Source organism: Ambystoma mexicanum, chromosome 11 (genome assembly GCF_040938575.1).
Source record: "Ambystoma mexicanum isolate Mex_15411 chromosome 11, UKY_AmexF1_1, whole genome shotgun sequence".
In the NCBI taxonomy this organism is placed as follows: domain Eukaryota; kingdom Metazoa; phylum Chordata; class Amphibia; order Caudata; family Ambystomatidae; genus Ambystoma; species Ambystoma mexicanum.
Window position 1 is genome coordinate 1,403,598,180 of NC_090934.1, and position 26,699 is coordinate 1,403,624,878.

The following is a 26,699-nucleotide window of genomic DNA, read 5'->3' on the forward strand; positions in this document are numbered from 1 at the left end:
CCTGCCTGGGGGTGGAGGGTTAGACTGGATTTCCTTTCGTTGATGGAGAATCCTAGGTTGAAGATGAGCTCTACCGTCTTCTGGGTATTCGTCTGGCATGTTCCGTACAAATCCTGTTATGAGCCAGTCGTCGAGGTAGAGATAGACTGGAATGGACAGCCTGCACAGGTGAGCCGCCAGTACTTTTGTGAACACCCTTGGGGCTGAAGCAATGCGGAAGGGGAGAACCTTGAACTGATGCTGGGTGTCCACCACCATGAACCTGAGGTACTCTCTGTGCACTGGCAACACTGAAGTATGACAGTATGCACCTTTTATGTCTAATGTGGCCATGTAATCCACCTACTGCAGCAGTGGGATTACCTCTGGAAGTGTTGTCACCCTGAACTTTTGAGGTATGACATACTTGTTCACAGGTCTAAAAAAGGGCGCATGGTGAGATCCTTCTGGGCACAAGGAAGTACACTGAATAAATACCTTTGTTTACCTGGAGAAGAGGGGATGACTTTGATGGCACCCTTTTCCAGTAGGACACAAACTTCTTCAAGCAGGATGTGCAGGTGTTCTGGCAACAGGCGTCTGCTTCTTGGTGGGTGGTAGCAAGGTGATTGGAGAAACTCAATACAATACTCATGGCCAATGGGCTTAAGTACCCACTGATCTGAAGTAATCCCCACCCAGGTGTGGATAAATGAAAAGAGGCAACCCCCGACTGGGGAAGCGTGGGAGTGGACCCGTACCAGCGAGCCACTTGGAGGTGGAAGCCGGGGAGCCACTGTGAGTAGAAGGTCTACCTCTGCCCTTGCTCCTACAAGAGTCTCTTTGCTGGTACTGGAAATTGGAGCCCTGACCAGAGGATACCGCCTGAGCAAAATTGACTTGGGGCGAGCGGGAGAAGGATTGGCTAAGAATAGGCCAGCGGGCATTAGGGCCACGGCGCTGGTGAAAATGGTCAGCGTAATCTGGCTAAGTGACTTTAAAGTCTTGTGCTCCTTTTTTGCCGTCTTTCCAAATTGGTTGAATTCCACAGGCTTGTTAATTAGGAGGCTTGTGTCTCGGGTTTCAACCCAGAGTTCTTTAACCAGGCATGTCTCTTGAGTAGGGTTCCCTGGGCAAGAGAGCGTCCAGCGGTTTCAGCCGAGTCCAGAGAGTTTTTCTGGTCTGCCTTCTGCCACGACCGACAGCAGCCGTGATTGGGTAGGCTAGGCAGCTGTGATCGGGTAGGCTTTGGAACTTCCTAAAGACCATCCTGTACTAGGCCCCACCGAAAAGCACTGTAGCTCGCAAGGAGTGTGGTGTTGTTGGCAAACCTTGCGGAGTAGGCTGCAGAGGCGGTGACCCGCTTACCAAGGGCATTACGTTTTTTTGCAGTCCTCCTCAGGAGAGGATTCTGCTGAGGACTGCGGTACCCCTGCCCTTTGCGATTGGTCATCGAACCAAGGAATCTGGTGTGTGGTGACCCCTAATGTATAGGGGTAGGAGGGGGATGGGCGATACAATTTTTCCACACAGGGATTAATTGCCTGTGTAAGGGACGGGGACAGTAAAGAAGGAGCCCAGCGTCTTTTTTTGGCAAGTCTTTTCTTTGAGGATGTCCTCCACGAAGTCCAAGTAAGGGGTGGGTTCGTGCGTAGCAATTTTAAAATGGTGGCCGCTCTTTTTAAGAGGGAGTTGAACATTTGGTTGTCCACTGGCGACAAATCTCTCTGCGGAGGCGTAGTAGGGGGATCCAGGCAGTTGACGGCTGGGTCAGTGATATGTGGCGGTGTGTGCCAAGAACTCTGGTCCTCCGCCTGATTGCAGTCTGGGTCTTGATAGACTGGGTCATGGTCGTAAAGGTTGAGTCATCAGGGTCTTCCCCAAAGAGGGGGAAACTAGGTATCGGGGGAAGATAGGTTTCTGAAATTTAGAGTCGAGTCCACTTTCCTAGGTCTCTTCAAGGCTCGGTCATACTGGTATGAAAAGTCAAACTCAGCCATACATTGTTCAAACCTCTCCCTAGTCCCTTCTGATGCAGCTCAAGGGTCACGAGGTGGGAAGGGCTGCCTAGAAGGAGGTGAACCCTTACATAAAGCCTCAGAAAGAGGCTCGGGGGGGGGGGGGGGAGGGGGGCTCAGAATAGTCCTCTCCAGGAAAGGGTGTCTCTTTAGAGTCCCTGGCTGCGGAAATGGTAACCAAATGTTTCTTGCGAAGCTTCCGAAGCTGTATTGACAGTGTAGAGGGTTTCAGCGCAACTGTGGGCACTGCCGGCGACACCACCGAGTCCTTCGGTGTTCGAGCGCCTGGACAGCAGGTCAACGCTAGTGGACTTTTTATGAGAACCACGCTTTCTGGAAGCAATTTCATGCCCATTTGCATGCTGCGGATGAAGGGAGTCTGTGTGATGTTCGGCAGGTACCGTCGACCTTTTTTGGCAGCCCTACAGGTTTTGTGGACTTCTTTGACGACCCTGTGGGTGTGCTTAAGTACACGTGGTGTGTGGGTGCCATTGTCGCCGAGGTGTGACTTCCCCATAACAGTGCCGAAGGCCTGCCGATTGGGTCAAGGACGAGCAGATGGGAGCGTGTGGGCTAGGCAGAAAGGTCAATTACTTTCGAATCAGAGTCATGGCTGCCGACGGATTCCTCATCCGAAGCGGAAAGTTTTTCGGCCTGAATAGCGTAGGCCGTCCACCTGTCTTTCAGCATCTTAGGCTGAAAAAGTTTACAGGGCGAAAAAGTTTACAGGCCTTACACGAGCGTTCGTTGTGGTCACGAGGAAGACACTTACTGCATTGGCGATGGGTGTCTTTCCAGGAAAATTTGCCATTACAAGATGGGCAGAATTTGAAAGGAGTCCTCTCCTCAGCAGAGGATGGCGGAAGCCAGACCCGAATAGAGAAAGAGGTTTGAGGAAATGCATTCTCAGAGAAGAAAAAACAGGGCCCCACTCTGCCTACTGTAAAGGCGAGCTAAGGGCGAAGGCCACACGGTCAACAGGTGCCGAGCAGTTGTAGATTGCGGCAGCAGGAAACCCACGATACAGCCGTTGAGAAGGATGTCGAAGTTGACGAGACCGTAGGCCATGGGAACAGATATAGCAATATAAACTCTTATGAGCTCCACATAAGCGACCAACTAGGTTGGTGGAAAAAAAAAAAACAATCTGGTGGGACCTCGACGCGCCGGGGATTTTGGGTACATTAAACGTCACGTCACGTTAGGGATAGTTTTACAGTCACGCCCATGTTGAAGTCCCTTTCAATCTTCGAAAATAAGATGCAATACTCTGCGTTTACCACTAGATGTCAGACTATATGCACAACATGCGATTCTAAGCAGAACCACAAGCATCAGAAATATATACATTACTAAAATGTTATGAGCTTAAGAATAACAAGCAAAAGATAAATTGTTGGGTTACTTTATTTGTTTGCTGGCTTTCATGACCAGAGAGGAGGGGTCTGTGTCGTTCTGAAGTCTATTGATGTAAACATATTTATTTTTTATCAAAGTACAGATTTGTTTAGGATCTTGTAAAAGACTTCTGCACACAAGGCACATCCTTTGTTAGATCCTCAATCCATTGTTTCCTGACTGATAAGGTCTCAAGATGAAAAGTGGCACCTTAGGCAGAGCCCGTAGATTTGCTTTCCTTGTGTCAGACATCAGTTTGTATATGGCTGTTATCCAAAAAAGAAACAAATGAGGTTTCCATGCTACAAATCGAACTTAAAATGAACACAAATGTCTTACAAAGGACTAACAAGGGGCTGCTTCGAATTGAGAAATGACAACTTTTAAATAGTCTGACTTCCTACAAACCTCCCATGAATGATGCCTGCTTCAGACCCATTGAACTACTTACACCCACAAAAGGAATAAAATTGATTTATTACATGGGTTGCTGCTCATTGCATAGTTTTAACAATTAAGGCACTTTATCACATAATCAATTGCATCACTAGTGGTGGCTGAGGGTGTTTATATAAATACACATATTCCAGAATAGCTTTTTAAAATTGGGTTAGACATGTAAGAACATTCCCGGCAGTAAAGCAAAATCCTGCAGGAGAACACCGGATCCACCAATTTACATGTAACGTGTCTTCTTGGCTTTCCTGAATGGGTCAATACATGGCAGAAGAAAGCCACCCTGGAATTGCTTCCAAAGGCACCAGTGAGCAATCTAGGGTGCCCCCGATGCTACAGCTTGGGGCTGCCTGCGAGAGAGACTTCCAGCACAAGGCCTGCAGTTGTCTTGAGTGCCACCTCCACCAGCGGGCTCTTCTTGGTAGATGCCTGCTTCAGATTTTAAGACCTCGGGCAAAGGGACGATACAGAGCTACATCAATTTTGCAACAGCATTAGATATGCCCCCAACACTACTGTCCTTCAGAAAAGAGAAGACCGCTCTGATTTCAAACAACCCACACCCAGCCCGTACATGGACAACCTGGCTCTTCCTACACCCCCCCCCCACCCTGCCATGGCCAGCAGTCCTCCTATGTTGGACCTTGTAGCTTCCGGGCTAGGCTTGTGTCGACAAATATCCTTAACATAATTACAATAGAGTACTCCTTGAAGAAAATACCAACTGGAGACTCTTCCCGGCTTTGTTCAAGTACAACATTTTCAAGATGCGGCCAAGTAAAAAGATGGTTCGGCAGGGGTGTGGATAGTGGGGTGTCTGTAGAAAAGTGTATCAACTCGTGGAAATAACAGTTCAGTGCGAACATCTAAAAGTATACTTAAAATGATTCTGACAAAAACCAAGAAAGTGCCTTCGCCTTGCAAACGGTTTGTGTCCTGGATTAGTAGAGGTGCTCGCAGGCTTACCCAATCAATGACGCCCTTGAAGACACAAACTGCACACATTTGCACCCAAGATCAAAAGAACAACACAATGGGGTTGATTCTTTCAGGCGTGTATTTCTGACCATATATATCTCATGTAAAGGAGTACACAGACACACATCACATGCAGTGCAACATCACATTCACGCTACTCAGAATGGGTGGCGTGGGACAAATCCACCATTGTGGCCTTGTATGAAAATCAACACCTTCTTTGCTAAACAAAGTTATACTAAACTGCCCTCCGATGCACATATTCGTCATATCAATTTGCCCTAAAAGGGGCCAAAGTGGGGCTGGTCCAACCTTTAAACAGCTTAAGAAAGTAACATGTCTTGCTTGGTCTGAGGGAGTGTGCCATACCCCCCCACGTTGATGCATTACCAGTGCACACACACCATTAGCCAAAGGGGACAGTTGCTTGAATGCTTCCAATTCTTCTGGACATCAGTGTTCCGTACCTTTCCTCGTGCTCACACCCTTCTCCACGCAGCAGGAAAAATACAGATTTTATTATAACAATTCAGTATGCAACGAGTAGGCCCAGTGGAATAAAGTTAGTGCATTTTCCTGTTCATCTCTCAGGTGTGGCACAAAGAAAGTGGCTTGTTCACAGGCATCCAACATGACTGCGGTCTGCCCTAAAACATGAGCGGCTGCGGCCCTAATAAACTGATAATCCATAACCGATTTAAAACAAAAAGGGAAAAGAAAAGCCATTCTCTTACAGTGGCAGAAAAAGTAAAAATTAAAAAGAAAAAAAAAACATGACATTTCAAAATGTTCTTTTTTTTTTAAACAAACGTAAGGCACTAGCGCCGATGACGCTTAATCTTTGGTGGTGCAAAGTCAAAATGTTTGTGGGGTTAATGAACACTTCCCAGATCAAAAGGTGTGGCTTGTGTCCTCCATGGATCAAAGATGGCCGCCATCTTCCACTGGTGCAAGGTTCTAAGGCAAGACACCGCTGCTGGTGCAAGCACATAGCCAGACCGTAGCACACAACATCCTTCACTTCACAGAGCGGACTCACTGTAGGCTCAACGAGGCAGGACTGAGGAAGAGGAGATTCCGGCCTGTGCCTTCAACTCTCACTCCTAAATCATGGGCCTGTAACTCCCACATAACTTAAATCGTGCCACTGGGATAATTTCTATTGGTTTCTTTAGCGATATAGAGATACATACATACATACATACATATATGTATTTCACACACCAGTATGCAGTGGTTTAGAAGCTTGTGGGAATGAGGGGATGGGGGGGGTGGGGGGGGGCAGTAAACACATTTGGTCTAGTCAGCTGAACTTTTTTAAAACTTGGCTTCTCTCCAGGTCCAGTAAGAGCATGTGACCAGCGCCTCAGGCCAGCCGGGGGGTGTAGAGTCCAGCCTGCAAATGCTGGCCCAGAGCACAGGGTGCGTGAGACTCGGCAGGAGGGGGCCCCAACCCCCCCATGGAGTTAGTGGTCAGGCTGGCCATTGAGGACCCGGTGTTTTCCAGCTCGAGCCCCATTCTGCATGCACTGCTCTTCGCCATCCTCGGACAAGTCATCTTCTTCCTTGTCACTGCGATCGTCACCAGACATCTGAGGCAAGAGGGAGGAAGAGGAAAACACGTTAGGGTGACCACCTAACATGCAACAACAGTGCAAACAAATGGTGCCACCAGGTACCCAATGGTAGCAGATCCACGCTCATGGTCAAGAAGCTGCCATACACTGCTGCATGCCAATTTATTTCTATAGCAATAAGCTTCTTACAAAAGCAAAATACATTTTCGTACAATAAAAGAATAGTTTTTAAAACAATACATTCCATACACAATTATTAGCAACTACAAGTTAAGGTCCACAATGCATGTTAATGACAAACGGTCAGTAAACATCCCCTTTAATGCTAATAAACCTTATGTTATAAAACAAATAAATAATGGTGTCAACATTAAAGGGATAGTGCGCTCAAAAATGTTATTGTCTTAAAAGATGGGCAATAATAAATAACATATTAAACATCTTTAAAGAAAGTTCCTACGTAATATTGTGCACAAATAATGTTTAAACCCCTTTTATTTCAAGCACTAGGAGGCATCAATTTTGTGAAATGGATGAGCCTCCTGTCCTTGTGTTAATCTTGCGGCACTAATGAAGCAAAAGCCACATGCTGGTAGCTTTTATTACAGCAGCTTTTGCTTCAATAGTGCCGGAGAGCGAGAATGCAGGCTGGCAGGAAGGCTGCTGTGGTAAGTGTTTATTTTCTTTTTTTTATGAAAACCATGGCAATTATAAATACAACCAGGTTGTATTTATGATTGCCGTGGTTTTCTTTCCAAGTTTCCCGGGCTTCCCCCATTTGTGGGAGCCCAGGAAACAAAGAAAAGCACAGCATTTATAAATACAACAAAGTTGTATTTATAAAAGCCGGTACTTTCGCTTTGAGTCTCCCGGGCTCTGCAATTTTCTAAATACAACTTTTGTATTTATGATTTCCATGGTTTTCTAACCATGGCAATCACAAATGCAACAACATTGTATTTATAAGAGCACTTCTCTGCTCTCCAGCACTAATGTAGCAAAACTCGCCGTAATAAAATCTACCAGCAGGTGGCTTTTGCTTCATAGTGCCGCGAGGGCAGAAATTAACAAGCACAGGAGGCTCATCTGTTTCCCAAAATGGATGCCTCCTAGTGCTTGAAATTATAGGGGTTTAAACATTATTTGTGCAATATTTTACACAGGAACTTTCTTTAAAAAGATGTTTAATATATTTTTATTATTGCCCATCTTTTAAGAAAATAAAACTTGAGCGCACTATCCCTTTAACAAACTTGTTTTTCTAAGCATGCAATTACAAGCCACAGCTGCTTTGCTGCAGGCAAACTGGATTGTATACACGCGCTTTAGGGACTGGCAACTAACAGGAGGGATTTGAAAAGCCCAAGAAGGGATAAGCATCAAGTGGGACAATACCTCAAAGCAGAGGGCACCTCTGAAACAACCTCTTAGAAGGGGTAATACTTCAGGCGGGGGGAGGGTACATTGTGGGCAGAGGTTATTTTATTGCATTGTGTTCATAGATTTAAGATCGCAAACCTAACAAAAATTCAAAATAGGAAAAAAGTATAAAATACTAAAAAAGAGAAACCGGTATTTTCAACTATGTAAAAACAGTACAAAGTGTACACAAAACTAAAAGCAGCTAAATGTGTTTCCCCATTCAACATTATTCCAGAATTCAATAGTCTTCAAAGTTTCAACATATAAACAAAGCATCCAAACAATTGAATTATTGAATATGTTTTAGCATCTCAACTTTACAGTCATCTTTACAAAAATGACAAAATCTAAATGGTCATGGTAGATCCTCCCTTGCTCCTAATCTTTCTTTGGTAGTCCATAAATTAAGGCGAAAATAACAGTGTCTCACAATAGTGCTACTCAGAAATCTCTTTGATACTTTTGAAATCACATATTCCAGCATAGTTACTGTGCATGACAAGTTTTGCTGATTTTTTTTAACCAGTCAGAATAAGACTGTACAAATATAAACAGCACCCTTTTGATGATTCCAATCACATTGTACAATAAAGGCATTACAATTTTGCATAAATATATAAAGAAATTGAGACAAAGGACTTTAAGGGCTGATGACAGATTTTAAAGATTAGTTTTAAAAATGTGGAACTTTTCAACATTGAGGCCTTCATAGGGACATAAAACCCAGATCTGATCGTATCACCTGAATTGGTTAACTTCCGTAAACATTTCCCAGCAATTAAGTCTGCATTGTGATACAAGAAGTTGGATTCAATACCATAAAATAATTGAGCCAATTATTTTTGCAAATATAAAGTTATTAATGGGGAAATAGAAACCCTCTATGTAGCAATGGAATCGCTTTAGTTGTAAAAACAAAATGGTATCTTTTTGTTCTATTTATCTTCATAAAAAATATTTTATGACCAAGAGTTATTAACGTGAAAGGACGGATAAGACACTTGCTCTTTTTAAACGAGTAGGCTACTATTTAGTTCACAAAATACATTCTGCTTTTACTTGCATGCTTTGTAAATTGTAAAATAAAAAGGTTTTAGTTGCACCCACTGACAGTTGTGAATTTTTTAAACGCCCTCCATCTGACGCTTTATCCATATTCTTGATTAAGAGATAACTGGCATAACCAAGCCAAAGATATCCGAACAGGCCTAATTTTACTGGAAAATATTAGGGATATTTATTTCTATGCCTGAAAGTTAGAAATTAAACAAACAGGGAGCCAGCCCACATCCCGGCTTTAAGCCTTTAAGAGTAGATTCAAAATGAGCAGTCTTGCCGGATCGCTTATCTTACCTGAATTTTGTTGACTGAATACATACAAATTTAAAGCCTCAGAGTTTCTGGTCACCCTTATAAAGAGTATAAACTAGAATAGTCGGTGATCTACACAAGCATATGCTGCTGTGAAATCTAGAGAATTCCCTTTCCTACTAAGAGCCTCATTTAATCATATTAAAAAAGAAAAATGTGTTATAGTATTCATACCAGAAAGCAATCCTAAACTTCAACATGTTATTCGGATTCATGCACGATTGAAGCTCCTTAGGAAGGAGGGAGCTAAATGGATGACTAGATGAATCCAGTAGGGTAATCTGCTTTCAATTGTCAGATCAGCTATTTCATATATTTTCACTGTCTAAGAGATAGGCAAAGTCTTTGCAGTCCTGTTTGTAATTATAATATTGTGAAATGCACACCTCTTAAAGAGACTACACACCCACTAAGTAGTGTTTTGGGGGGTGGAGGGAGTAAGAGGGGAGGGGATCTCTACCCAAAGAAATTTGCAAAATAAAACGAGCATTGAATTATTTGAAAATGTAACCCTACATAATGTTTTAACTGTAGTTTACCATAACAAAAATCCAAGAGTGAGGAATAACATGCTTGTTTACAAATAATTTTCTTCAAAGGGATGTGAGGGGTGAGGAGAGATCGAAGGGGATGTGAGCACTGTAGGGGGTAAGAGCAGGAGAAATCTAGGCTACCCACAACAGAGGGCAATCGGGAAATCTTCAGTGGTCAATGAAGGCCAGTCCACCACTGCTAGGCACTCGGGACCATGCTTCGGCAAGCAGAGGCATGACATTTCCCCAAACGTGTGAACAGGGCAAGATCAAAAAGGTAGTATGTGGGCCAACCTGCGATAGACATGCATTCTACAAGATGTGTGATATACCCTAACTTAACACAAAAGTAATTCTAGAATTGTGGGAAAATACACACGCCATTTGTAAGTTAAATCGTCTTCGTGGTGATAAATGTGTCTTCCATTCGCTTTTGTGTGTTCAGGGACATGGTAGCAGGTTGCAACGTTAAGTATTCACTGTAAGTAGAGTGAACATCATGGCACCAGAAGGGTCTGTGCTATGCCACAGGGGCCAAATGGAAGTCCCTGCACTTGATACGATATTGGGGGGAATCCAATTTAATCCCTTAAGTACTGAAGGCAAGTATGTTTGTCTTGAATTCTCTTAGGTATCATTGCAGGCTTTGCCCACGGCTGCAATTAGGCTCCGCCCACGGCTGCAGTTAGGTTTAAGTGTGGGAGACTTGTGCTGGATTTGATAACCCAAGGTTTTGGCAGGAAGGCACAAAGGCATCTATGTAGAGAAAGAATGCCAATAGCAGAGACATAACAGGAGCACAGGTTTTAGTTTCTAAAGTAGCTTTTTTTTATAAAGAACAGTCATCTTTCACAAGCAGAAAAGCTCCTGTTCCGACGAGCGATTGGTTTCACAGTGTGCGGCATACAGAAAATATACTCTTACTTATGACATGGTTGTACAGCATTGTGGCCCTTGTTAATAACAGATGCATGTGTTGTATAAATACTAGATGGGTGTCCTACAATTGGCTTATTTCTGGTCATCACAGAACAAGAGGAAACCCAAGAACACAAAGGCAAGCCAAAACTAACAGCGATCAGGAACAACATTGTCTCTGTAAAAAATGCAAAACATATTTGAATACCTTTCCATAAGTGCCATCAGAAAAGAAGTGCCTTGTAATTTCCATCATGTCCTTCTTTCTATGTTAGCGGAATCTCTATGAGGTCACGATTGAATGTACTTACATCTGTAAGCACTCTGAAAACAGCACGCCTTCTTCCTGCAGTGCTCAACGCAGACGATTACTTTGTGTCTAGTTAGAAGGCAGACACAAATCTATTCTGTCTCCAACAGCTGTCTGTGTTCTAAACAACTAGTGCTATAATTCCCCATCTTTAAGAAAAGCAAAGCCTGGAATTTCCACCTGCAACTTCTCTCCCAACTACTGACAATAGCGGTGTATCGAACGTATAAAGCAGGGTCTGGAACCTGTGGCTCGCCTGATGCTTTGGACTACAACTCCCATGAACCCAGTCAGCATTGTCAGAGAGTGCTGTAATTGTTTGTAAAGCGCTTATACAAAAGTGAAATGCTTCAACGCGCTTCAAAGGTGGAAGGGAACAAGGGAATACAGTCGTCATCTTTAGGCCTTGCAGTTTCCTAATGATCTATCAAAAAAAATTGCATACTAGGCCTGAGGAATTTCTAATAGTGCAAGACAGGAGGGACTGAGGGGGGGCAGTGGGGGGGGGGCAGGGGTGAAGAGAAGGAAAAGTGCATACAATCCATAAATTACTGTTCTATGAATTACCATACTATGCCTAACGACTTGTCAGATACTAATGTTCTAAGACTGCTGACAGTTCAGAATGGTTGGTCATCACTAATGCGCCTATGCACAAGCGTTTCAGGTGCAACCCAGCTAGGGAAGGGAGACAGAGGGAGGACAGGACAACATTCTGCTAGGCCTAGTACATTCAAGGTCATGCAAGTGCGCAGACAGGAAGGGGGGTGGGGGTTTAAGACAACAAGTGCACACAGTCCCGCTTGGGCCAGGTTAAAAATGCAAAGAGGTTGCCCCTCTCATGGAACAAATTCCGAGTGCAGTAGTGTCAAGCAGAGTGCAGAGGCCTGTAGGCAAATGCAGGACTGGCGGGGGAGTTTGGGACCTGAGAGGCTGTGGGAGGTGCACCAGGCGACCAGTCAGTGAAACTGTGCAAGTTCAGGAGGAGGGAAGCAATAGAGAAGAGAAAGGAGGTTAGCAGGGTGGAAGGAGAAAGAGGACGAGAAGAGGACGGTCTTGAGGAGGTCCGGCTCAGTACAGAGAGCAGCAGAGGGAGGCACCTGCATAGGATAAAAATCTACCCCCAAATCTCTGTTTGGAGAAGCAGCTCACAGAGAGTTGGATGCAGCTGAGTGGAACACTCTAGAAGGAGAGTATTTAGGAAGAGAACGTTGTAGATAGTGTGGGCCTTGGCCCCCAGCCCCAGAAAGCCTTGTGGACTATGCAGAGGGTCTTGAACTTGATCCTTGCAGCCATGGGGAGCCAGTGGAGGGATATCCGCGCTGGAGAGATGCAGTCCCTGGGCTTGAGGCTGAGGATAAGTCTTGCAGTTCTGTTCTGGATAAGTTGATGAGGACGGCGACTAGAAGTAGGAAGATTGAGAAAAACTGTTGCAGTAGTCCCGTCTGGAGCGAACCAGAGCTCTGGACACAGTGAGCTTGGGGGGGGTGGGGGGGTGGAGGATAATCGAGCGAGAAACAGTAAAATACCTCTGAGGAGGTGCAGCTGGTAGTGAGACTTTCTGGAGATGTCAGAGATGTGAGAAGAGAAGGAGAGAGTGGCGTCGAAGATGACCCCAAGATGGTTTGCCTCACTGGTGGGTGAGGGCGCAGGACCAAGGGAAGGCGGACCAGAGTGCACATGGGAAAGCAGGAGCGGGGCTCCCAATGAGGACGATCTCCTTCTTACTGGCATTAAGGCAGAGATCGTTGGCAGCACACCAGGACTGAATTGCAGGCACTAAGGAATGAGCAAGGAGGAAGAGGCCAAGGGCAGCCTGAAAGAGGTGTGTGTCATCCACATAACGCTGAAAGTTGGAGGTGAAGGCAGAGATCATGTGGGCCAAAGGAGCCATTTAGACTATGAAAAACCAGGGGGATAGATTAGATCCCTGGGGGACACCACAAGTAGGGAGATGGATATTGCAGAGAAAGGACCCAAGTTACACCTGGGAAGGATGGTCAGAGAGAAAGGACGATAGCCACGCCAGGGCCTGATCTGTGATGCCCAGGGTATCATGGAGATGGGAGATCAGGATGTTGTGGTTTACCGTATCAAGAGAAGAGGTCAAAAGAAGAAGGACAGAGGGAGAGTTAAGAGTCAATGTTTGAGAGCAGGTCTTCACAGGTGTTCAGAAGAGCAGTTTCCATGCCTCCGGGTGTTCTAAAGTCAGACCGATGGGCATGGAGACAACCAACAGATTCAGTGTGGAGGGTAAGCTGAGACAACTTCTCCAAGAGTTTGCCCAGGAAAGGAGTGAGGGATCGGGCGATAGTTTGCCAGAATAGAAGGGTCGGCAGAGGGTCTTTTGAGCAGAGGGTGCATAAGAGAATGCTTGAGAGAGGTGGGGGAATAACTCCAGTGGCAAAGGAGAGGTTGCAGAGGTCTGCCAAGACAGAGTCAATGTTGTCCTTGATGGTTTTGGAGGGGCAGGGGGCCACCTGTTTGGAAGAGGCTTTCAAAGACCGACTTGTCAAGTGAGAAGAGAGTGATCAGTCCAGGAGGGTGAGGTAGTGGAGATGAAGGCATCCAAGGTTTGGCCAACAATGTGTGTCGGACAAGAGGGAGAAAGAGAGCGAAAAGATGGATGTTCGGACAAGGAGGATTGTGGAAGAGGAGGAAAGGAAAGAATATGCTAGGTACTCCGGAAAGATCAGGGCAACCCTCCTCCTGGCCTATTAGGCCTGGGCTCAGAGAGGATATTCTAGTCTTCAGGTTGACGTGTGCCAAAACGTGACACAGAGCTGTCCTTAAACTATGTCTCAGGGAGAGCACGAACATCAAGGTCCAAGTGATCAAGGAGGTGGCAGATGTCTGAGTAGTGTTTGCCTGTGGAGCGAGAGTTTAGCCTGAAAACTTGGAGCAGATTGCCATTTCTTTTTTTAAAGACTTTCAATGGGAGGGGGTGTGCGTGGACAGAGGTGCTCCCCGTAAGTGGCACGGGTGCCTCAGAGATTGAGGCAAGAGAATGCAGAGGGGCGAAGGGAGTGCAGGCAAGGGAGCCAGGACAGTGGTAGATGGCAATGGAGCAGGTGAAGGAGGGGCCGCATGGGGGCAAGGGTGCACCAGATGCGTCGTTATTGGGTGGCAAGGGCACCAGGATGGGAGACGATGACAAGGATGTCAGTGTAGAGAGTGTGGGCAAGGGATCCAGGATAGTAGAAGATGGCATAGGAGTTATAGTAAGAGAGGCGGTGTGACCAGGCGGAGGCAAGGTAGCCAAGGAAGGCCTAGCAGGCAAGGAAGACAGGGCGGCCGTAGGTGCAAATGGCAAGGGACCCAGTGAGGAGGAAGGCGAACAGCTGAGGCACAGGGGAGGAAGTTGACAGAAGGGCGCAAACACACAGGAAAGTACACAAAAAAAGACCGGTAAAAGACAGTGAGGGCTAAGGGGCTTGGGGGTGTGGGTGTTATTGCGATGGACAAAACAAATACAGAGGGGAAGGGAGTACGTTGAATTTTTGATTCACAGACAAGAAAACTCTGCAAGGTGAGAACAGAACTAATGTGATTTTTGGCTAACATACACAAGAACACCTAAATTTGATTTTTGAAAAACATACACAGGACACCTGCATTCATGGGTGTATCAGTCCAAAAAACCTGAAGAGCCGAAGGTGGTAGTTCCCCTGGTATAAAGTGAATGTTCTAGATGAGCACAAACGATTACCAGTTTGTGTTCCACGCATTTCTTTTCTCCATTTGGTTAAAGGTTATTTTAATCAGGAAACCAATGAAATTAACAGTTGGTTCTGCCCCTCTAGGAGCCCTGGCCTGCGTCCCTTCCATTATTCAAAGGGCAGGACATGTCCAGGGTTTTGCTCTCCTTTTAAAGTGACTTAACTGGTGGGTGTCAGAACAATGGGCACTGGTGTGGCCCGTAGTAGGCCCACTTTGTCCAGATGCATTATCACTACTACTCCTTCAGTGTGCAGTACCAGTGCAGTGTGGAACAGTTAATACCTCGAATGTACCAGAGCGTCTTCCCTTCCCTTAATCCTCCCTAACCCGCACATAACTTGATATATTTGAGTTATTGCTCTAATGTCGGACTGTGTTGTCCCATTTCACATCCATTTTACTTTATTATATTTATATAGCGCAACCATGGACACTCAGGGCACATAAGACGGACACAGCGAGTGCAAAGTCCTTTCAGCCGGCGACGAAGGCGACAGGAAGAAAACAGGCAACACCAAGGGTTCGTTGAGGTGGAAGTCCGACGGCACCTTGGGCATGAAGGAGGGGTGCGTCCTGAGCACTACCCTCGTGTTGTGAAAAGTCAAGTACGGGGGCTTGCAGGAAAGGGCCTGGATCTCTCCCGCCCATCGTGCAGAGGTGATGGCCACAAGAAACGCTGTTTTCCATGACAAAAACTTCAACGGAGCTGAGTGCAAAGGTTCCAACGGAGGTCCCATGAGCTTGGTCAACACCACGTTGAGCTCCCACGCCAAGGCTGGGGCCTTCACCGGCGGGAACAATCTGAACAGTCCCTTCATGAATTCTTTCACCAGACGATGAGACCACAAAGACGTCCGTTCCGTGGTTCTGGTGTATCGGGAGATCGCAGCAAGATGAATCTTGATGGAAGCGTGCGCCAGTCCAGCCTTGGCCAGCATCAGCAGGTACGGCAGTACTTGAGGAGCCGTAATCCGTAGAGGGTTAATCTTCTGTGCGTGGCACCAGACAGAGAACCTCTTCCATTTGTGTCCGTAGCATTTAAGAGTTGAGGACCCCCTGGCCTTTGCAAGAACCTCTCTGCAGTCGGCCGGTATGTCGTAACCTCCAAACTAACTCTGCAGGAGCCAGGCCTGCAAGTTCAGCGACTTCGGGTTGTGATGGAGGATGGCGCCTCCTTCCCTGGAGAGAAGATCCGCGTCCACTGGCAGCTTGATTGACGGGGACGCTGACAAGTCCAGAAGGTCCGGGAACCATATCTGCCTCAGCCACGCAGGTGCGACGAGGATCATCCTGCACCGTGACCTCTTGAGCTGGTTGATGAGCCGGATCAGCAGCGGCAATGGAGGGAACGCACATAGGAACAGGCCCTCCCAGGGGAACGAGAAAGCATTGCCCATGCTCCTCGGCTGGGGAAACCTGCTGGCGAACTTCTGGCACTTGGAGTTCGTCGCCGTCGCGAACAGATCGATCTGCGGTGTGCCCCACCGTCGGAAGAGGCGGTCCACTAGATCCTGTCGTAGTTCCCACTCGTGGCACGAGCGCAGCTCTCTGCTGAGCGAGTCGGCGATGGTGTTTTTTATCCCTGCCAGATGAAACGGCACCAGAAACATCCCTTGGGCGACAGCCCAATGCCACAGATCCTGAGCCTCCTTGGACAGGGCTGGGGATCTGGTACCGCCCTGCTTCCTGATGTAGAACATGGTGGTGGTGTTGTCGGTGAAGATCCTCACCACCTTGCCCTTGAGGGACGGAAGAAAGGACCTGAGGGCCCAAAACACTGCACGGAGTTCCAGGACATTGATATGGAGGTACTTCTCTGTCGGCAGCCAAAGGCCCCTCGCGTGCAGATTTTCGGTGTGCGCTCCCCACCCTTCCGTGGTCACTGTCTTCTGGTGGCCTGGAAGTCCATGCCCGCCGTCAGATGCGCGCGGGTGCCCCACCACCAGATCTCTCGTCGGAAGCTCTCGTCGAGTGTGATCCTGTCCTCGAAGCTGCCTGTCATCTGGATCCAGCGAGCGTCCAGGAACTCCTGTAACGGGCGCATCCGAAGCCTGCACAGGCGGATGAGATAAATGCAAGACGACATCATTCCGAGGAGGGACTTGATGGACCTCACCCTGGCCGCGTCCGCAACCAGCATCCGCTGTACCTTGCTCAAGATGGCCCTCGTCCTTTCCTCCGACGGAGAGGCCAGAAGCGCCACTGTGTCGAGCTTCGCTCCCAGAAACAGTGCGTCTTGAGCGGGCACCAGGTGGGACTTGGCGTAGTTGATGTAGAATCCCAGGTCTGTGAGTAGTTGGACGGTCCTCGCGGTGTGCTCCGCGGCGAGCTCCTTTGTCTTTGCTCGGATGAGCCAGTCGTCCAGGTAGGGGTAGACGTGTATCCCCTCCAGGCGCAGCCGCGCCGCCACCGGTGCGAGGCACTTGGTGAACACCCTGGGTGCCGACCTCAATCCGAAGGGAAGGGCTCTGAACTGGTAGTGTGACGCCCTTGGACCACGAATCTGAGAAACCTTCGGAGTCCCTTAGGATGGGGATATAGAAGTAGGCATCCTCCAAATCCAACGACGACAGGAAATCGCCCTCCTCCAGCTGACCCAGGACGTGCTGGAGGGTGACCATCCGGAACTTCTGTGCCTTGATGAATTTGTTCAGTCGTCGTAGATCCAGGATGGGACGCCATCCTCCAGTCTTCTTCTTCACGAGGAAGTATCTTGAGTAAACTCCGGAGCCCCGAAGCATCTTTGGGACGAGCTCGATGGTGCCTTTCTTGAGCATCGCCTTTACCTCCAAGAGAAGTTGAGGGACGTGATGTTACTTCCTGGCCACGGGGGGGACGCGCGGGCACTTCTTTAGAAACTCGAGCGTGTGACCCTGGGCCAGGGCGTCCAGCACCCAACTGTCGGTGGAGATGGACTCCCACACGCTGACGAAGCTCGCCAGCCGGCCTCCCACGGGGGTGCTTCGGTGGGTGCCCGACCCCACAGCCGGTTCACTCCTGCTTCGACGAGGCTTTGCCGCCTTGTCCTCCTTGGCGACGACGGCAGGGTCCGCCCGACTTGCCTCGTCCCCTGTAGGCTTCCTGTGACGACGAACGGGCCACTTGACGATAGGTGGAAAATCCGCCGCCGGAACCTTTGGAGGCACCCTGCTTGCCTCCGCCGCTCCGAAAGGGTGGCCGTAGTTGCTGGAGAACACCAAGAGCCTGGGCCGTCTCCGTCTTGATGGCTTGTAGGGAATCGTCCACTGTTTTCCCAAACAGGTTGCTCCGGTCGAACGGCATGTCCAAGACTCCGGTCTGCACGTCCTGACGGAAGTCAGTTGCCTTGAGCCATCCACGCCGTCTAAGGCACACGTGTCAGCGATGTCCGTCGCTATTGTAATGGCGTGGTCCGATGCCACTTCTCCTTCCTGCAAGATCTCTAGGGCCTCCGCCCTCTTGTCGTCTGGTAAGAAGTCCAGCAGGGGGGCGATTTTGTACCACAATTCCCTGTCGTAGCGGGCTACGATAGCCAAGTACCAACTTTGGTTTGGATGTTTAATGTATTTAAACATATTCTAAGTATAGTGCTATATAAACAAATCATTGCTGAATAAATACTCTGGTTTACCTCATGTAGCGCAACACGCTCCATCGCTCCTCTCTCTAGAGAGAGACTGTAGTGCTCCTGTGACATCCCTCTGGATAAAGATGGTGGCATGATCTTTCGAGAAATTCTATGGAATAGCCCCTGAACACGGTTGACAGCCCCCACTGGTCTGTTGTGATCCCCTCCCATGCGTGGGTGAATGAGAAATGCGACTTCTGGGGAAACATGGGAGTGAACCTGAACAGATGGGTCATTGCTTGGACGGGGTTGTGGAGCCTCTAGCTGATGTACCTCTACTCCAACCATTTCCATGTTTAAAGCCCCTTTCAAAAGGGAGGACTGAAAGGGAGTTGTTGGGGTTTGAAATGAGCACCAAGGGGAGGAAGTAGTACCTTGGCTGAAATTAGATTGCAATGTTCTTGGATACCCTTGGCTTCAAAAGGAGCATCAGGTAAAAGACCCAGTTATACGTAAGATTTGTTAACAATTTGGCCCAACGTAAGAGTTTCATGCTCTTTATTGGCATTCTCTAGGGCATCATCAACAGCTTTGCCGAATAAGGACATGTTAATAGTGCTTGGGCTTCTGGTTTGAAGCCTGAATTTCGCAGGCAGGAATGGTGTTTTAATAGTGTGGCTTCTGCAATTTTTATGCCTGCTGCATCAGTGACATCTAATTTTTTTTATTTTATTGTTGGCCATCTGCTCTCCCTCTGACTTGGTCTTAAGTATTGGGCACTTAAAGGTTCAGGAACAGAATCAAATGGTTCTTGAACAATATCCCACTGTCTTTTAAGGAGGGTTCCCTCTGCAATGACTCTTCCTGGAGGTGTCTGCAGACTCAGACATTCTTCAGGATGTTTTTGCGAGACTGTTTTCCCTCTGCAGCGGTCTTTATAAAAAGGTGGGAGCGTGCTGGTTCAGAAACTGAGTCCAGATGAAACCTCATCCCACTGATGCTGCTGTAGCTGGCAAGCAAAGTGGTGTGGTTTGCGATCCCAGTAAGGTAAGCACTAGAGGTTGGGATAGGCTTCCCTAGTGTGTACAATTTCTTGCACTCCTTGTTAGGAGGGGTCTCGGAGGTTGGGAGTGGGACACCAGCTCTTTTTCTTGTGGTGGTCACCACCGGGGAGTCTGGCTTAGCTTGGCCCCTGATTTATAAGGGATCTGAAGGAGAGGGCCTGAAGGATTTTTCCACTCAAGGGTTGACCGCCCTAGTAAGGGAGAGGGTAGACAAGGATGGAGAGACCCTCTTTTTAATAGACTCCAGAAGAGTTATCTCTTGGCTAACAGGTTTCATCTCATTGAGAATATTCTCCACAAAGTCAGTCCCCCACGGGGCTGGATCGGTCTGTTTTAATGCCAAAGTGATGAGCAGCCTTCTTCACAGCAGCTCATTGTATAGTGGCTGGTCCGCAGTGGGAGAGGAGTGACCGCCTTTTATTATGAAGGTGTCAACAAAGATGGAGTCTGGGTCGTCCTGGTCCTGCAGGTAGGCACCACCACCACCATCCTGACCGGTGTTACCCTGATCATCTATCCACATGTCCTGGTCTGTTTGTGTGTACTGCATGTCCTCATTAAGAGAACCTTGTGATGATGCAGCTGGCACTGGAGGAGGCACATGAGGCTGCTGAGTAGGCTTTGGAGACGTGGGCAGTCTGCTCATGAAATCCACAAACAATTACATTCTACTCATGGTATCCTCAAATTGTGTCTGCGTCGGGGGGGGGGGGGTGAGTTAGGGGGGGGGGTAGCAGACTGGGTAGAGCTTGGTGCCCGAAGGGTGTCCTTTGTCACAGGAGGTGCTTCTGGTGGAACAGTGGCCTTGGGTATCTCCCTAGGACACTTCCGGCTGAGGGCAGAAGACAGCGGTTAGGATTCCTTTTAATAGTCACCAGGGGTCTGGTCTGAGGAGAAATTTACTGTGAGCAGAAGGCTCCATATGGTGTTTTTCTGAGTGTAATTTGTGCTTTTTCGATGGCTGTTTAGGTGTCTCCACCTCATCCGTTGAACAGTGTTCATGCGCACCCTTCGCCGGATTGTCTGCATGATTGCCATGTGGTAAACGCGTAGATGGAACCAAAGCGGGTACAGTCAGTGGGCTGAGAGGTGTCAACCAAAGGTGCACGGTCCTCCAACAACAAAGTCATTGAGGGACCCTTTGGGCGTCGGAGGGGAATAGAGGGAGGGGGTGCTTGTGGGAAGAGGTGTGTGCGGGTATGCTGGCGTCACCATAGGCCTTCCACATGACAGCACGCTGCGGCCTCCTTTCAAGGATGGGGACTAGACCGTTCCGCGGTGGTGTCTTCGAGCTCCGAGTCAGAGCCTCGGCTGCCTTTGTCTTCGTGGTTGGATTCGTAAATCCCGGCGGCTGTCTCCAACTCCGCCGAGATGGTGTAAACCACCCACCTTTTGGTTCTGCGCTCCATTAGGGTCTTGGGCCTAAAGATCTTACACTCAGCAAAACAGGATTCAAGATGGGTCACGTGGAAGGCAGTGGTTACAAACTCATCTACCCACATCTCATCTACCCACAGGAATTTCCTGTTGTACTTCAGGCAAAAGGGAGTGCGCTCCAAGGTGGACAGAGAGGCAGCAAGACTAAAAGTTAGTAGGGGTAGGAAATGGGGTTATGCATTCTGTGAATACGAAGGATCAGTCCCCCTAACTCTCCCTAGAAAAGACAGGAGCCACATCAGGCTCAAAATCCAAATCTGACCTCTCCACCTCCTCAGAGAAGTCATCCAGAGGGAGGTAAAAGTCCTGTCTCAGGACAGCCGAATGTCTGAGTTCTTACCAGGCCTTACAGACTTGGAAGCAGCTTCCTTGGAGGATCCACAGTACCAGCGATCTCCGACGGCAAATCCCACCAAAAGGCGTTGAGGGCGCCAATGGCTTCGGCGTCAAGAGCGCTGACTGGTTCTGCTCCGGGGGCTGATACGAAGGCAAAGCTTTGACATCCGTATCCGACAGACACGGCGCCGACGGAATCTACGCCAACCTCAAGCCCTTAGCAGGTTTCTGCGGTCTCGCTGGGGACCAGGACAGAGACCTGGAAGCACATCTCTTGCGACCATTCTTGGCCTTGTCCGAACGGGACCTCGCAGGTTCCCGAGCCCGAAGGTGTGAGAGCCACGGATCGAGACCGTTCCTGGACAGCTTCATCAGAAGGCACGGACGGAACTGTGCCTTTTGATTGGAAAATCGGCAGCATCTGCTCCCTGAAGGCATCCCATTCCTCTGGAGTCAAGGACTTTGTTGGACAAGCCACTTTCCTCGCGGCTCCATCCTTCAAAGAGGATGGGGACGGCGACCGGTGATGGCGCTTCCTAGAATGCCGAGACGAGGAGAACAAATGGCGGGAACCACTCTGGGATCGAGGCCCCCGGGACTCCCTCTGATGCAGAGAGTTGCCCCTAGAATCATCGATGGAAATCCCCTTAGATTTATGGTACTTACTGGGTTTAGAACCCCTACCTACCTGAAGCTTCTGCTTATACTCTGGCATGGCCTTAGCAGTCAGCGACTGGCATTTGGAACAGTCGTCGGTGTTGTGACTCTCGCCCAAGCACCACAAACAAATGCGATGCGGGTCAGTAATCGACATCTTAGAAATGCAGTCCCGGCAAGTCTTGAAGCCAGACCGCGGAGTCGTAGGGGTCGAAGTAGAAGACATATTCACGAGGAATACACAAGGTGTGCCGAGTCTCCAAAGTAAACACGTTTGCAGAAAAAACTGAACTGAGGCAACGGGCGCCGTGCGTCCTATTTATAACATCCGGTGACGCCGCCATCGACCCAGGACATCCTCTGCCGAAAAAGTTTCTGAAGTACACAGCTGTGGACATTACATGTCAAAGATGTGGAATACGTTGGAGGACACAATCCATTTGAATATCATGTATTGTGTTTCTTTAAACAAAATAAAAAGGATTGGACAAAAATAAAGGGCAGCCATCTCCTTTTAAGGATCTCGTCGTGGCAACAGTAAAGACAGACAAGTGATCACAGTTCAAGGGGGTTTATAGGTAGGTAGGTTGGAAAAACGCCTAATCTAACCAAAAATCTAAGATGGGAGCAAGCTACGAACATCAAATAAGAAAGCAGTCCTAGTGGTGTCTTATTGCCTATCCATATGCTAAACACAAAAAGAAGAGTGGGATAATGTTCGTAAGAAAGAAGGAAGTACTCACAAATAATAAGTCAGGATGCAGTAGTTGGGGTCTCCCTTCCCCACGTTTTTAAGAACAGGACAAGGTAGGATTTCGGAGCACAGCACATGCTCCAGCTTTCCCAGCACGAGCCAACAGTTCCGCAACCAGGGCCCTCAATGGTTAAGTCTCCTTCTCAATTTTAGCTTCCATCAGTCGGGTTCAATATGGCTTCTCAAAACCATCTCTTCTGTGATATTCCAGAATCTTAATGTCTTTATGAACAGTTTACTGTGGACATCCCTCCGGCAGGTTCTTTTGTCAACACACTGTTTATTGGGCCTTTAGACGTCGCCCCCTTTTATCGGCATTCCTCCCTCGGGTTCACTCTTGCCAACTTTGTCAATCACACATTTTCTCAATGCAGTTCTTGTGATGCGGGATTCACTTCCCTTAGCTTCACGATGGTCTGTCGGTCAAAGACATTCGACTGTACAGAGTATTTTACTGGACCCCTGTATGACCACTTTGACCCCCTTTCTTGCCTTTCCCTAGGTGTGCTGGTAGTTTCAACAATCGGGTAATTGCCCAGGGTTTTCCTGAGTGAGCACTCACGTGGTACCCGACTCTTCTGTTGCTGGTTTCCCCCCTTTTAGCATCCATAGCTTTTTATGTTTAAACCGTTCAATTAGCCGTTTTCTACTTTTCATTCAACACAGTTTGTTTTCTAATCGGCTCTCCCCTCGTACTCACCGGCTGTGATGAACCGCTTGGCTTTCATTCTCTTTGGAGTTGTGGTTAGTACCACAGAGACAAGCAGCTCTCCCCGGCTTAGTTATCAGTGGAGGAGGGTCTTGTGTACTGTTGACATCTGCTGCAACACATGCTGGCTATTGTTTGCGGTCTTAGAATTCCTTCTGCAGAGGTTTCACAGGCTTTGGTCAGAAAGGGCAAAGTTGCTTCTGTCCTGGTCACCCTCGCAGTTTGTGCCGTCTTCCTCCTTCTCTTGAACTGCTGTGCTGAGTTAGCCCGCTCGTTGTGCGGTCTGCCTTGCTCGTATTGTGCTCTCGTGCTCCACCTTTTATCCCTGTTGACCAGGTTTGTGCCGTTCAGGTCAATTGCCTGACCCTGGTGTTGGGACAGGTCAGGTAAATGGCTCGAGTGTTAGTCTGTCCTTCAGAATATGCGAAAGTGTTTGCGTAGGAAAAGGGTTTGTGTATCCTACGTGGCAGGTTGGGGAAAAGGTGTCATAAGAAGGGGGACACTGTGTCTCACAAGTCAGTGCCCCACAGCCACTCACCGAGGACCCCCAATCCAGATCCTCCTCCTTCACTGGTCCACCCCGAGGAACTGGATCCAATAGCAATGACAGTGTCCTGGCCACCTGGATGACAAAGCCAATGGAACTGTGGATTTGAAAAGAGTGACCAGAGCCAATCGCAACAGCCCTGGACTCTTTGGTTAGTAAGGAGTTGGTACATTCCACCCTGTGGATTCTTTTATGATCAATGAGATGTTGTTTGTCATCCAGTGATGAGTCCTTACTTAGCCACGTGGCTTTTTTCATCCACTGGGAGAACTCTACTGGTGTACCAGGTCTGAACCCAAAGTTCCCCCAATTTGAAGGAGAACGGTCATGAGAAGGGGAAATCTTGGCCCATTGCTGAAACTTAAATAGCGGTGTGCCTTCTCAGACCAGACAAAAAGGCTCCAGTCTCCAGAAAACTAGACCGTTTTGGAAGCAAGCATCCACTTGACCCCATTCTTCTCATTACAACACTCTGTTAATGTTAAAGGATATTTGTACCGTGCACTATCAGCACTGGAGTGGTCCCCTGGTGCTCTGGAGGCTCTGAAAGAGGGGAAAATGGAGGGTGAGTTAGTAGGAGGAAGCTGGAATAGTGCAAGAAAGCAGTGATGTGCTGTTGGCGGCCTCAGCCCGGTGGGTCCGTTGGCTGGGCCTGGGGCGTTTTGCAGCCGGTAGTCCTCGTGTACTGTTGTGCGAGTCTGTGTGTGTTTTGTTGTTGCATGTAGTGCAGTTTGTGTGGTTTGTTGTGCTGTAGGCTTGTGGTTGTGTTTGGTATATAGTTTGAGAGGTGTATGCAGAGGGGGGAAATGGTTAGTAGGTTGGTTAATTGGCATTTCTGTCTTGAAGTGAAGCGCTGGGTTTCCGTAATCTCCCCAGATGGAGTGTGGGAGCATTTCTATGCCTCTGTCCTGATCTGGGCTTGTTGTCTGCTACTCATAGTCCCTTTCACACCTTGCCTCCACTTCCACCAACTTACTTCATAACCTTACCTGCCTTCCTTCGCCACTCACACTGCCAGTGTACCTGCTGAGAGTGTGATGAGTGCTTACATTCAAACAACTATTTATCAGTGTGATACTGTCTTTATGTGTGTCGTTTGTATTGTATTTGACTTGGCATTACCCATCTAGTTGTGGTAAGACTTTCTCTGGTCAGTTGTGGGTGTTGTCAGTGTCCTCTTAAGTTTAGTCCTTTTCCTTTCTGTCATTTCGATTTTTCAGTTTGAATCTGTGGTGTTGAAGAGCCAGGTTTTTAGTAATTTTCTGAATTGTAGGTGATCGTTGGTGTTTCTTATTACTTTTGGGATGTTGTTCCAGGTTTTTGCAGCTAAGTGGTAAAAGGAGATGCCTCCAAGTTTTTTCTTAAGGTATGGTTTTAGTTCCAGGCGGATTTCGTTGCTTGATCAGAGGGGTCTCGTTGGTTTGTAGACTTATTTTCTTTTGTAGGAATTCGGCTCCTTGTCCGCCAATTGCCCTGTGCGTTATGCACATTGTTTTGAAGGTGATGCAATGTTTTACTGGGAGCCTGTGTGGGGTTTTTAGGGCAGGAGAGATGTGGTCTCTTCTGGATAGTTTGCGGAGTAGTCTGGCTGCTGTATTTCGTATCTGCTCTAGACATCATGCCAGCCACTTCAAACCGCTCTCCTTTTTGGCAGACCACCTTAAAAAAGAACAATAAAAAAATATATATCCACACCTTCACAGCATTCCATTCCTTGGTCCAACGCCTATTTGCAGCACTTCTCGTCAGAGCAATTTCTCAACAAGGGCCTTCGCAGAATATTTGCTGAAGGCCATTCTTGGCAAAGGCTTGCACACATTCCCTGCCCTACAAATGCCCCTTGGCAAGCACCGGCTAGAGACCTCCACACCTTGTTGGCAGGGCACCCGCTTCACTCGGGCAGCTTTTCGTCCACCTTCCCACTAACCTAGTTTTCAGTCACCCACGGCTCCCACAGCAACAGCCACGTGGCGCGTAATCACATTACAAAGAGTCCAAACAGTAGGATTATACCCTGGTAACCAGCGGACAAAGCTCCCTGTGTCCCACAGAGATGCTGTGGGCTGAAGCAGCCGTTCCTTTGATCCGAAAATCAACACTGGTTTGTAGACATGGCACATTCTACTTAATACGCTTGAACTGGTTTTAAAGAGAAACTTTGGTCTGGACAAATATTGACATTAACAGAATTTAGCACTGTGCAGGGATGAGATGGAATGTGTTCATGTTTCATACAAACAAGCTGTTTCTCATACGATTCTTCTCTTGCCATCAATGGGTTGCCCAAGTGCCAAGGCTTGTTACCTTTGCGGGTTCTGCCCCTACCCCCTACAGCAATGGTCTGTTCCCTCCACACCCAGCAGGGCTTCAACCACAGCACTGTTTGTTTCCATCCAAATACTGGGGGCCTCCCATTCAGCAACAGGGTGTCTCCCCGGCAGAAAGGTTTGCTCCCATAACTTTGCTAGTGTTACCTTAGTGGCGTTTTGCAAACACTTTCCTAACATACGCTGTCCATGCTTTTTTCAACTACAACCAAAGTAGAGAGTAGTCAGTCTGAATATTTATTACAGCAGTGAAGGTGCAAAGGAAAAGGTTGAATTTTAGCAACAAGCAAGCAGGTCTGATAAGCTTAGCCCCAATCCTAGTCTTATATACGTGGCACTCTTGCAATTTAAATTGATCATTAAAAGATATGTACTATTATAGCACAAAGTAAACCAAAATAGAGAAGACTTGAACTGACTGTTACTTGAAGTATATGGAAAAGGATGTTGTTTCGGCACATGCTCTTCACCAGGCATTCATGTGTGCGTTGCCTGGGGAAACGTTGCAAGGGCCAAAGTCTTTACAGGGCTCCCAGCAGCGCAACACATATTCAGAAACATATGCCCAGAATTGCTAAGTGTATAGGCTCCATGTATTTCCACCGATACAAATTTCAGAGGGATGAATTTGTTTGGCCTAA

General features: G+C 47.8%; 1 protein-coding gene across 1 annotated transcript in view; it reads right to left on the reverse strand.

The window, feature by feature from the left end:
• Nucleotides 1-3,853: 3,853 nt before the first annotated feature.
• CERS3 (ceramide synthase 3) overlaps nucleotides 3,854-26,699 on the reverse strand; it is a 365,411-nt gene continuing 342,565 nt past the window's right edge. Inside the window, exon 10 of the mRNA XM_069625033.1 lies at nucleotides 3,854-6,421. Coding sequence (XP_069481134.1) covers nucleotides 6,296-6,421 — 126 coding nt within the window. The 3' untranslated portion in view covers nucleotides 3,854-6,295. The remainder of the gene's footprint in view (nucleotides 6,422-26,699) is intronic.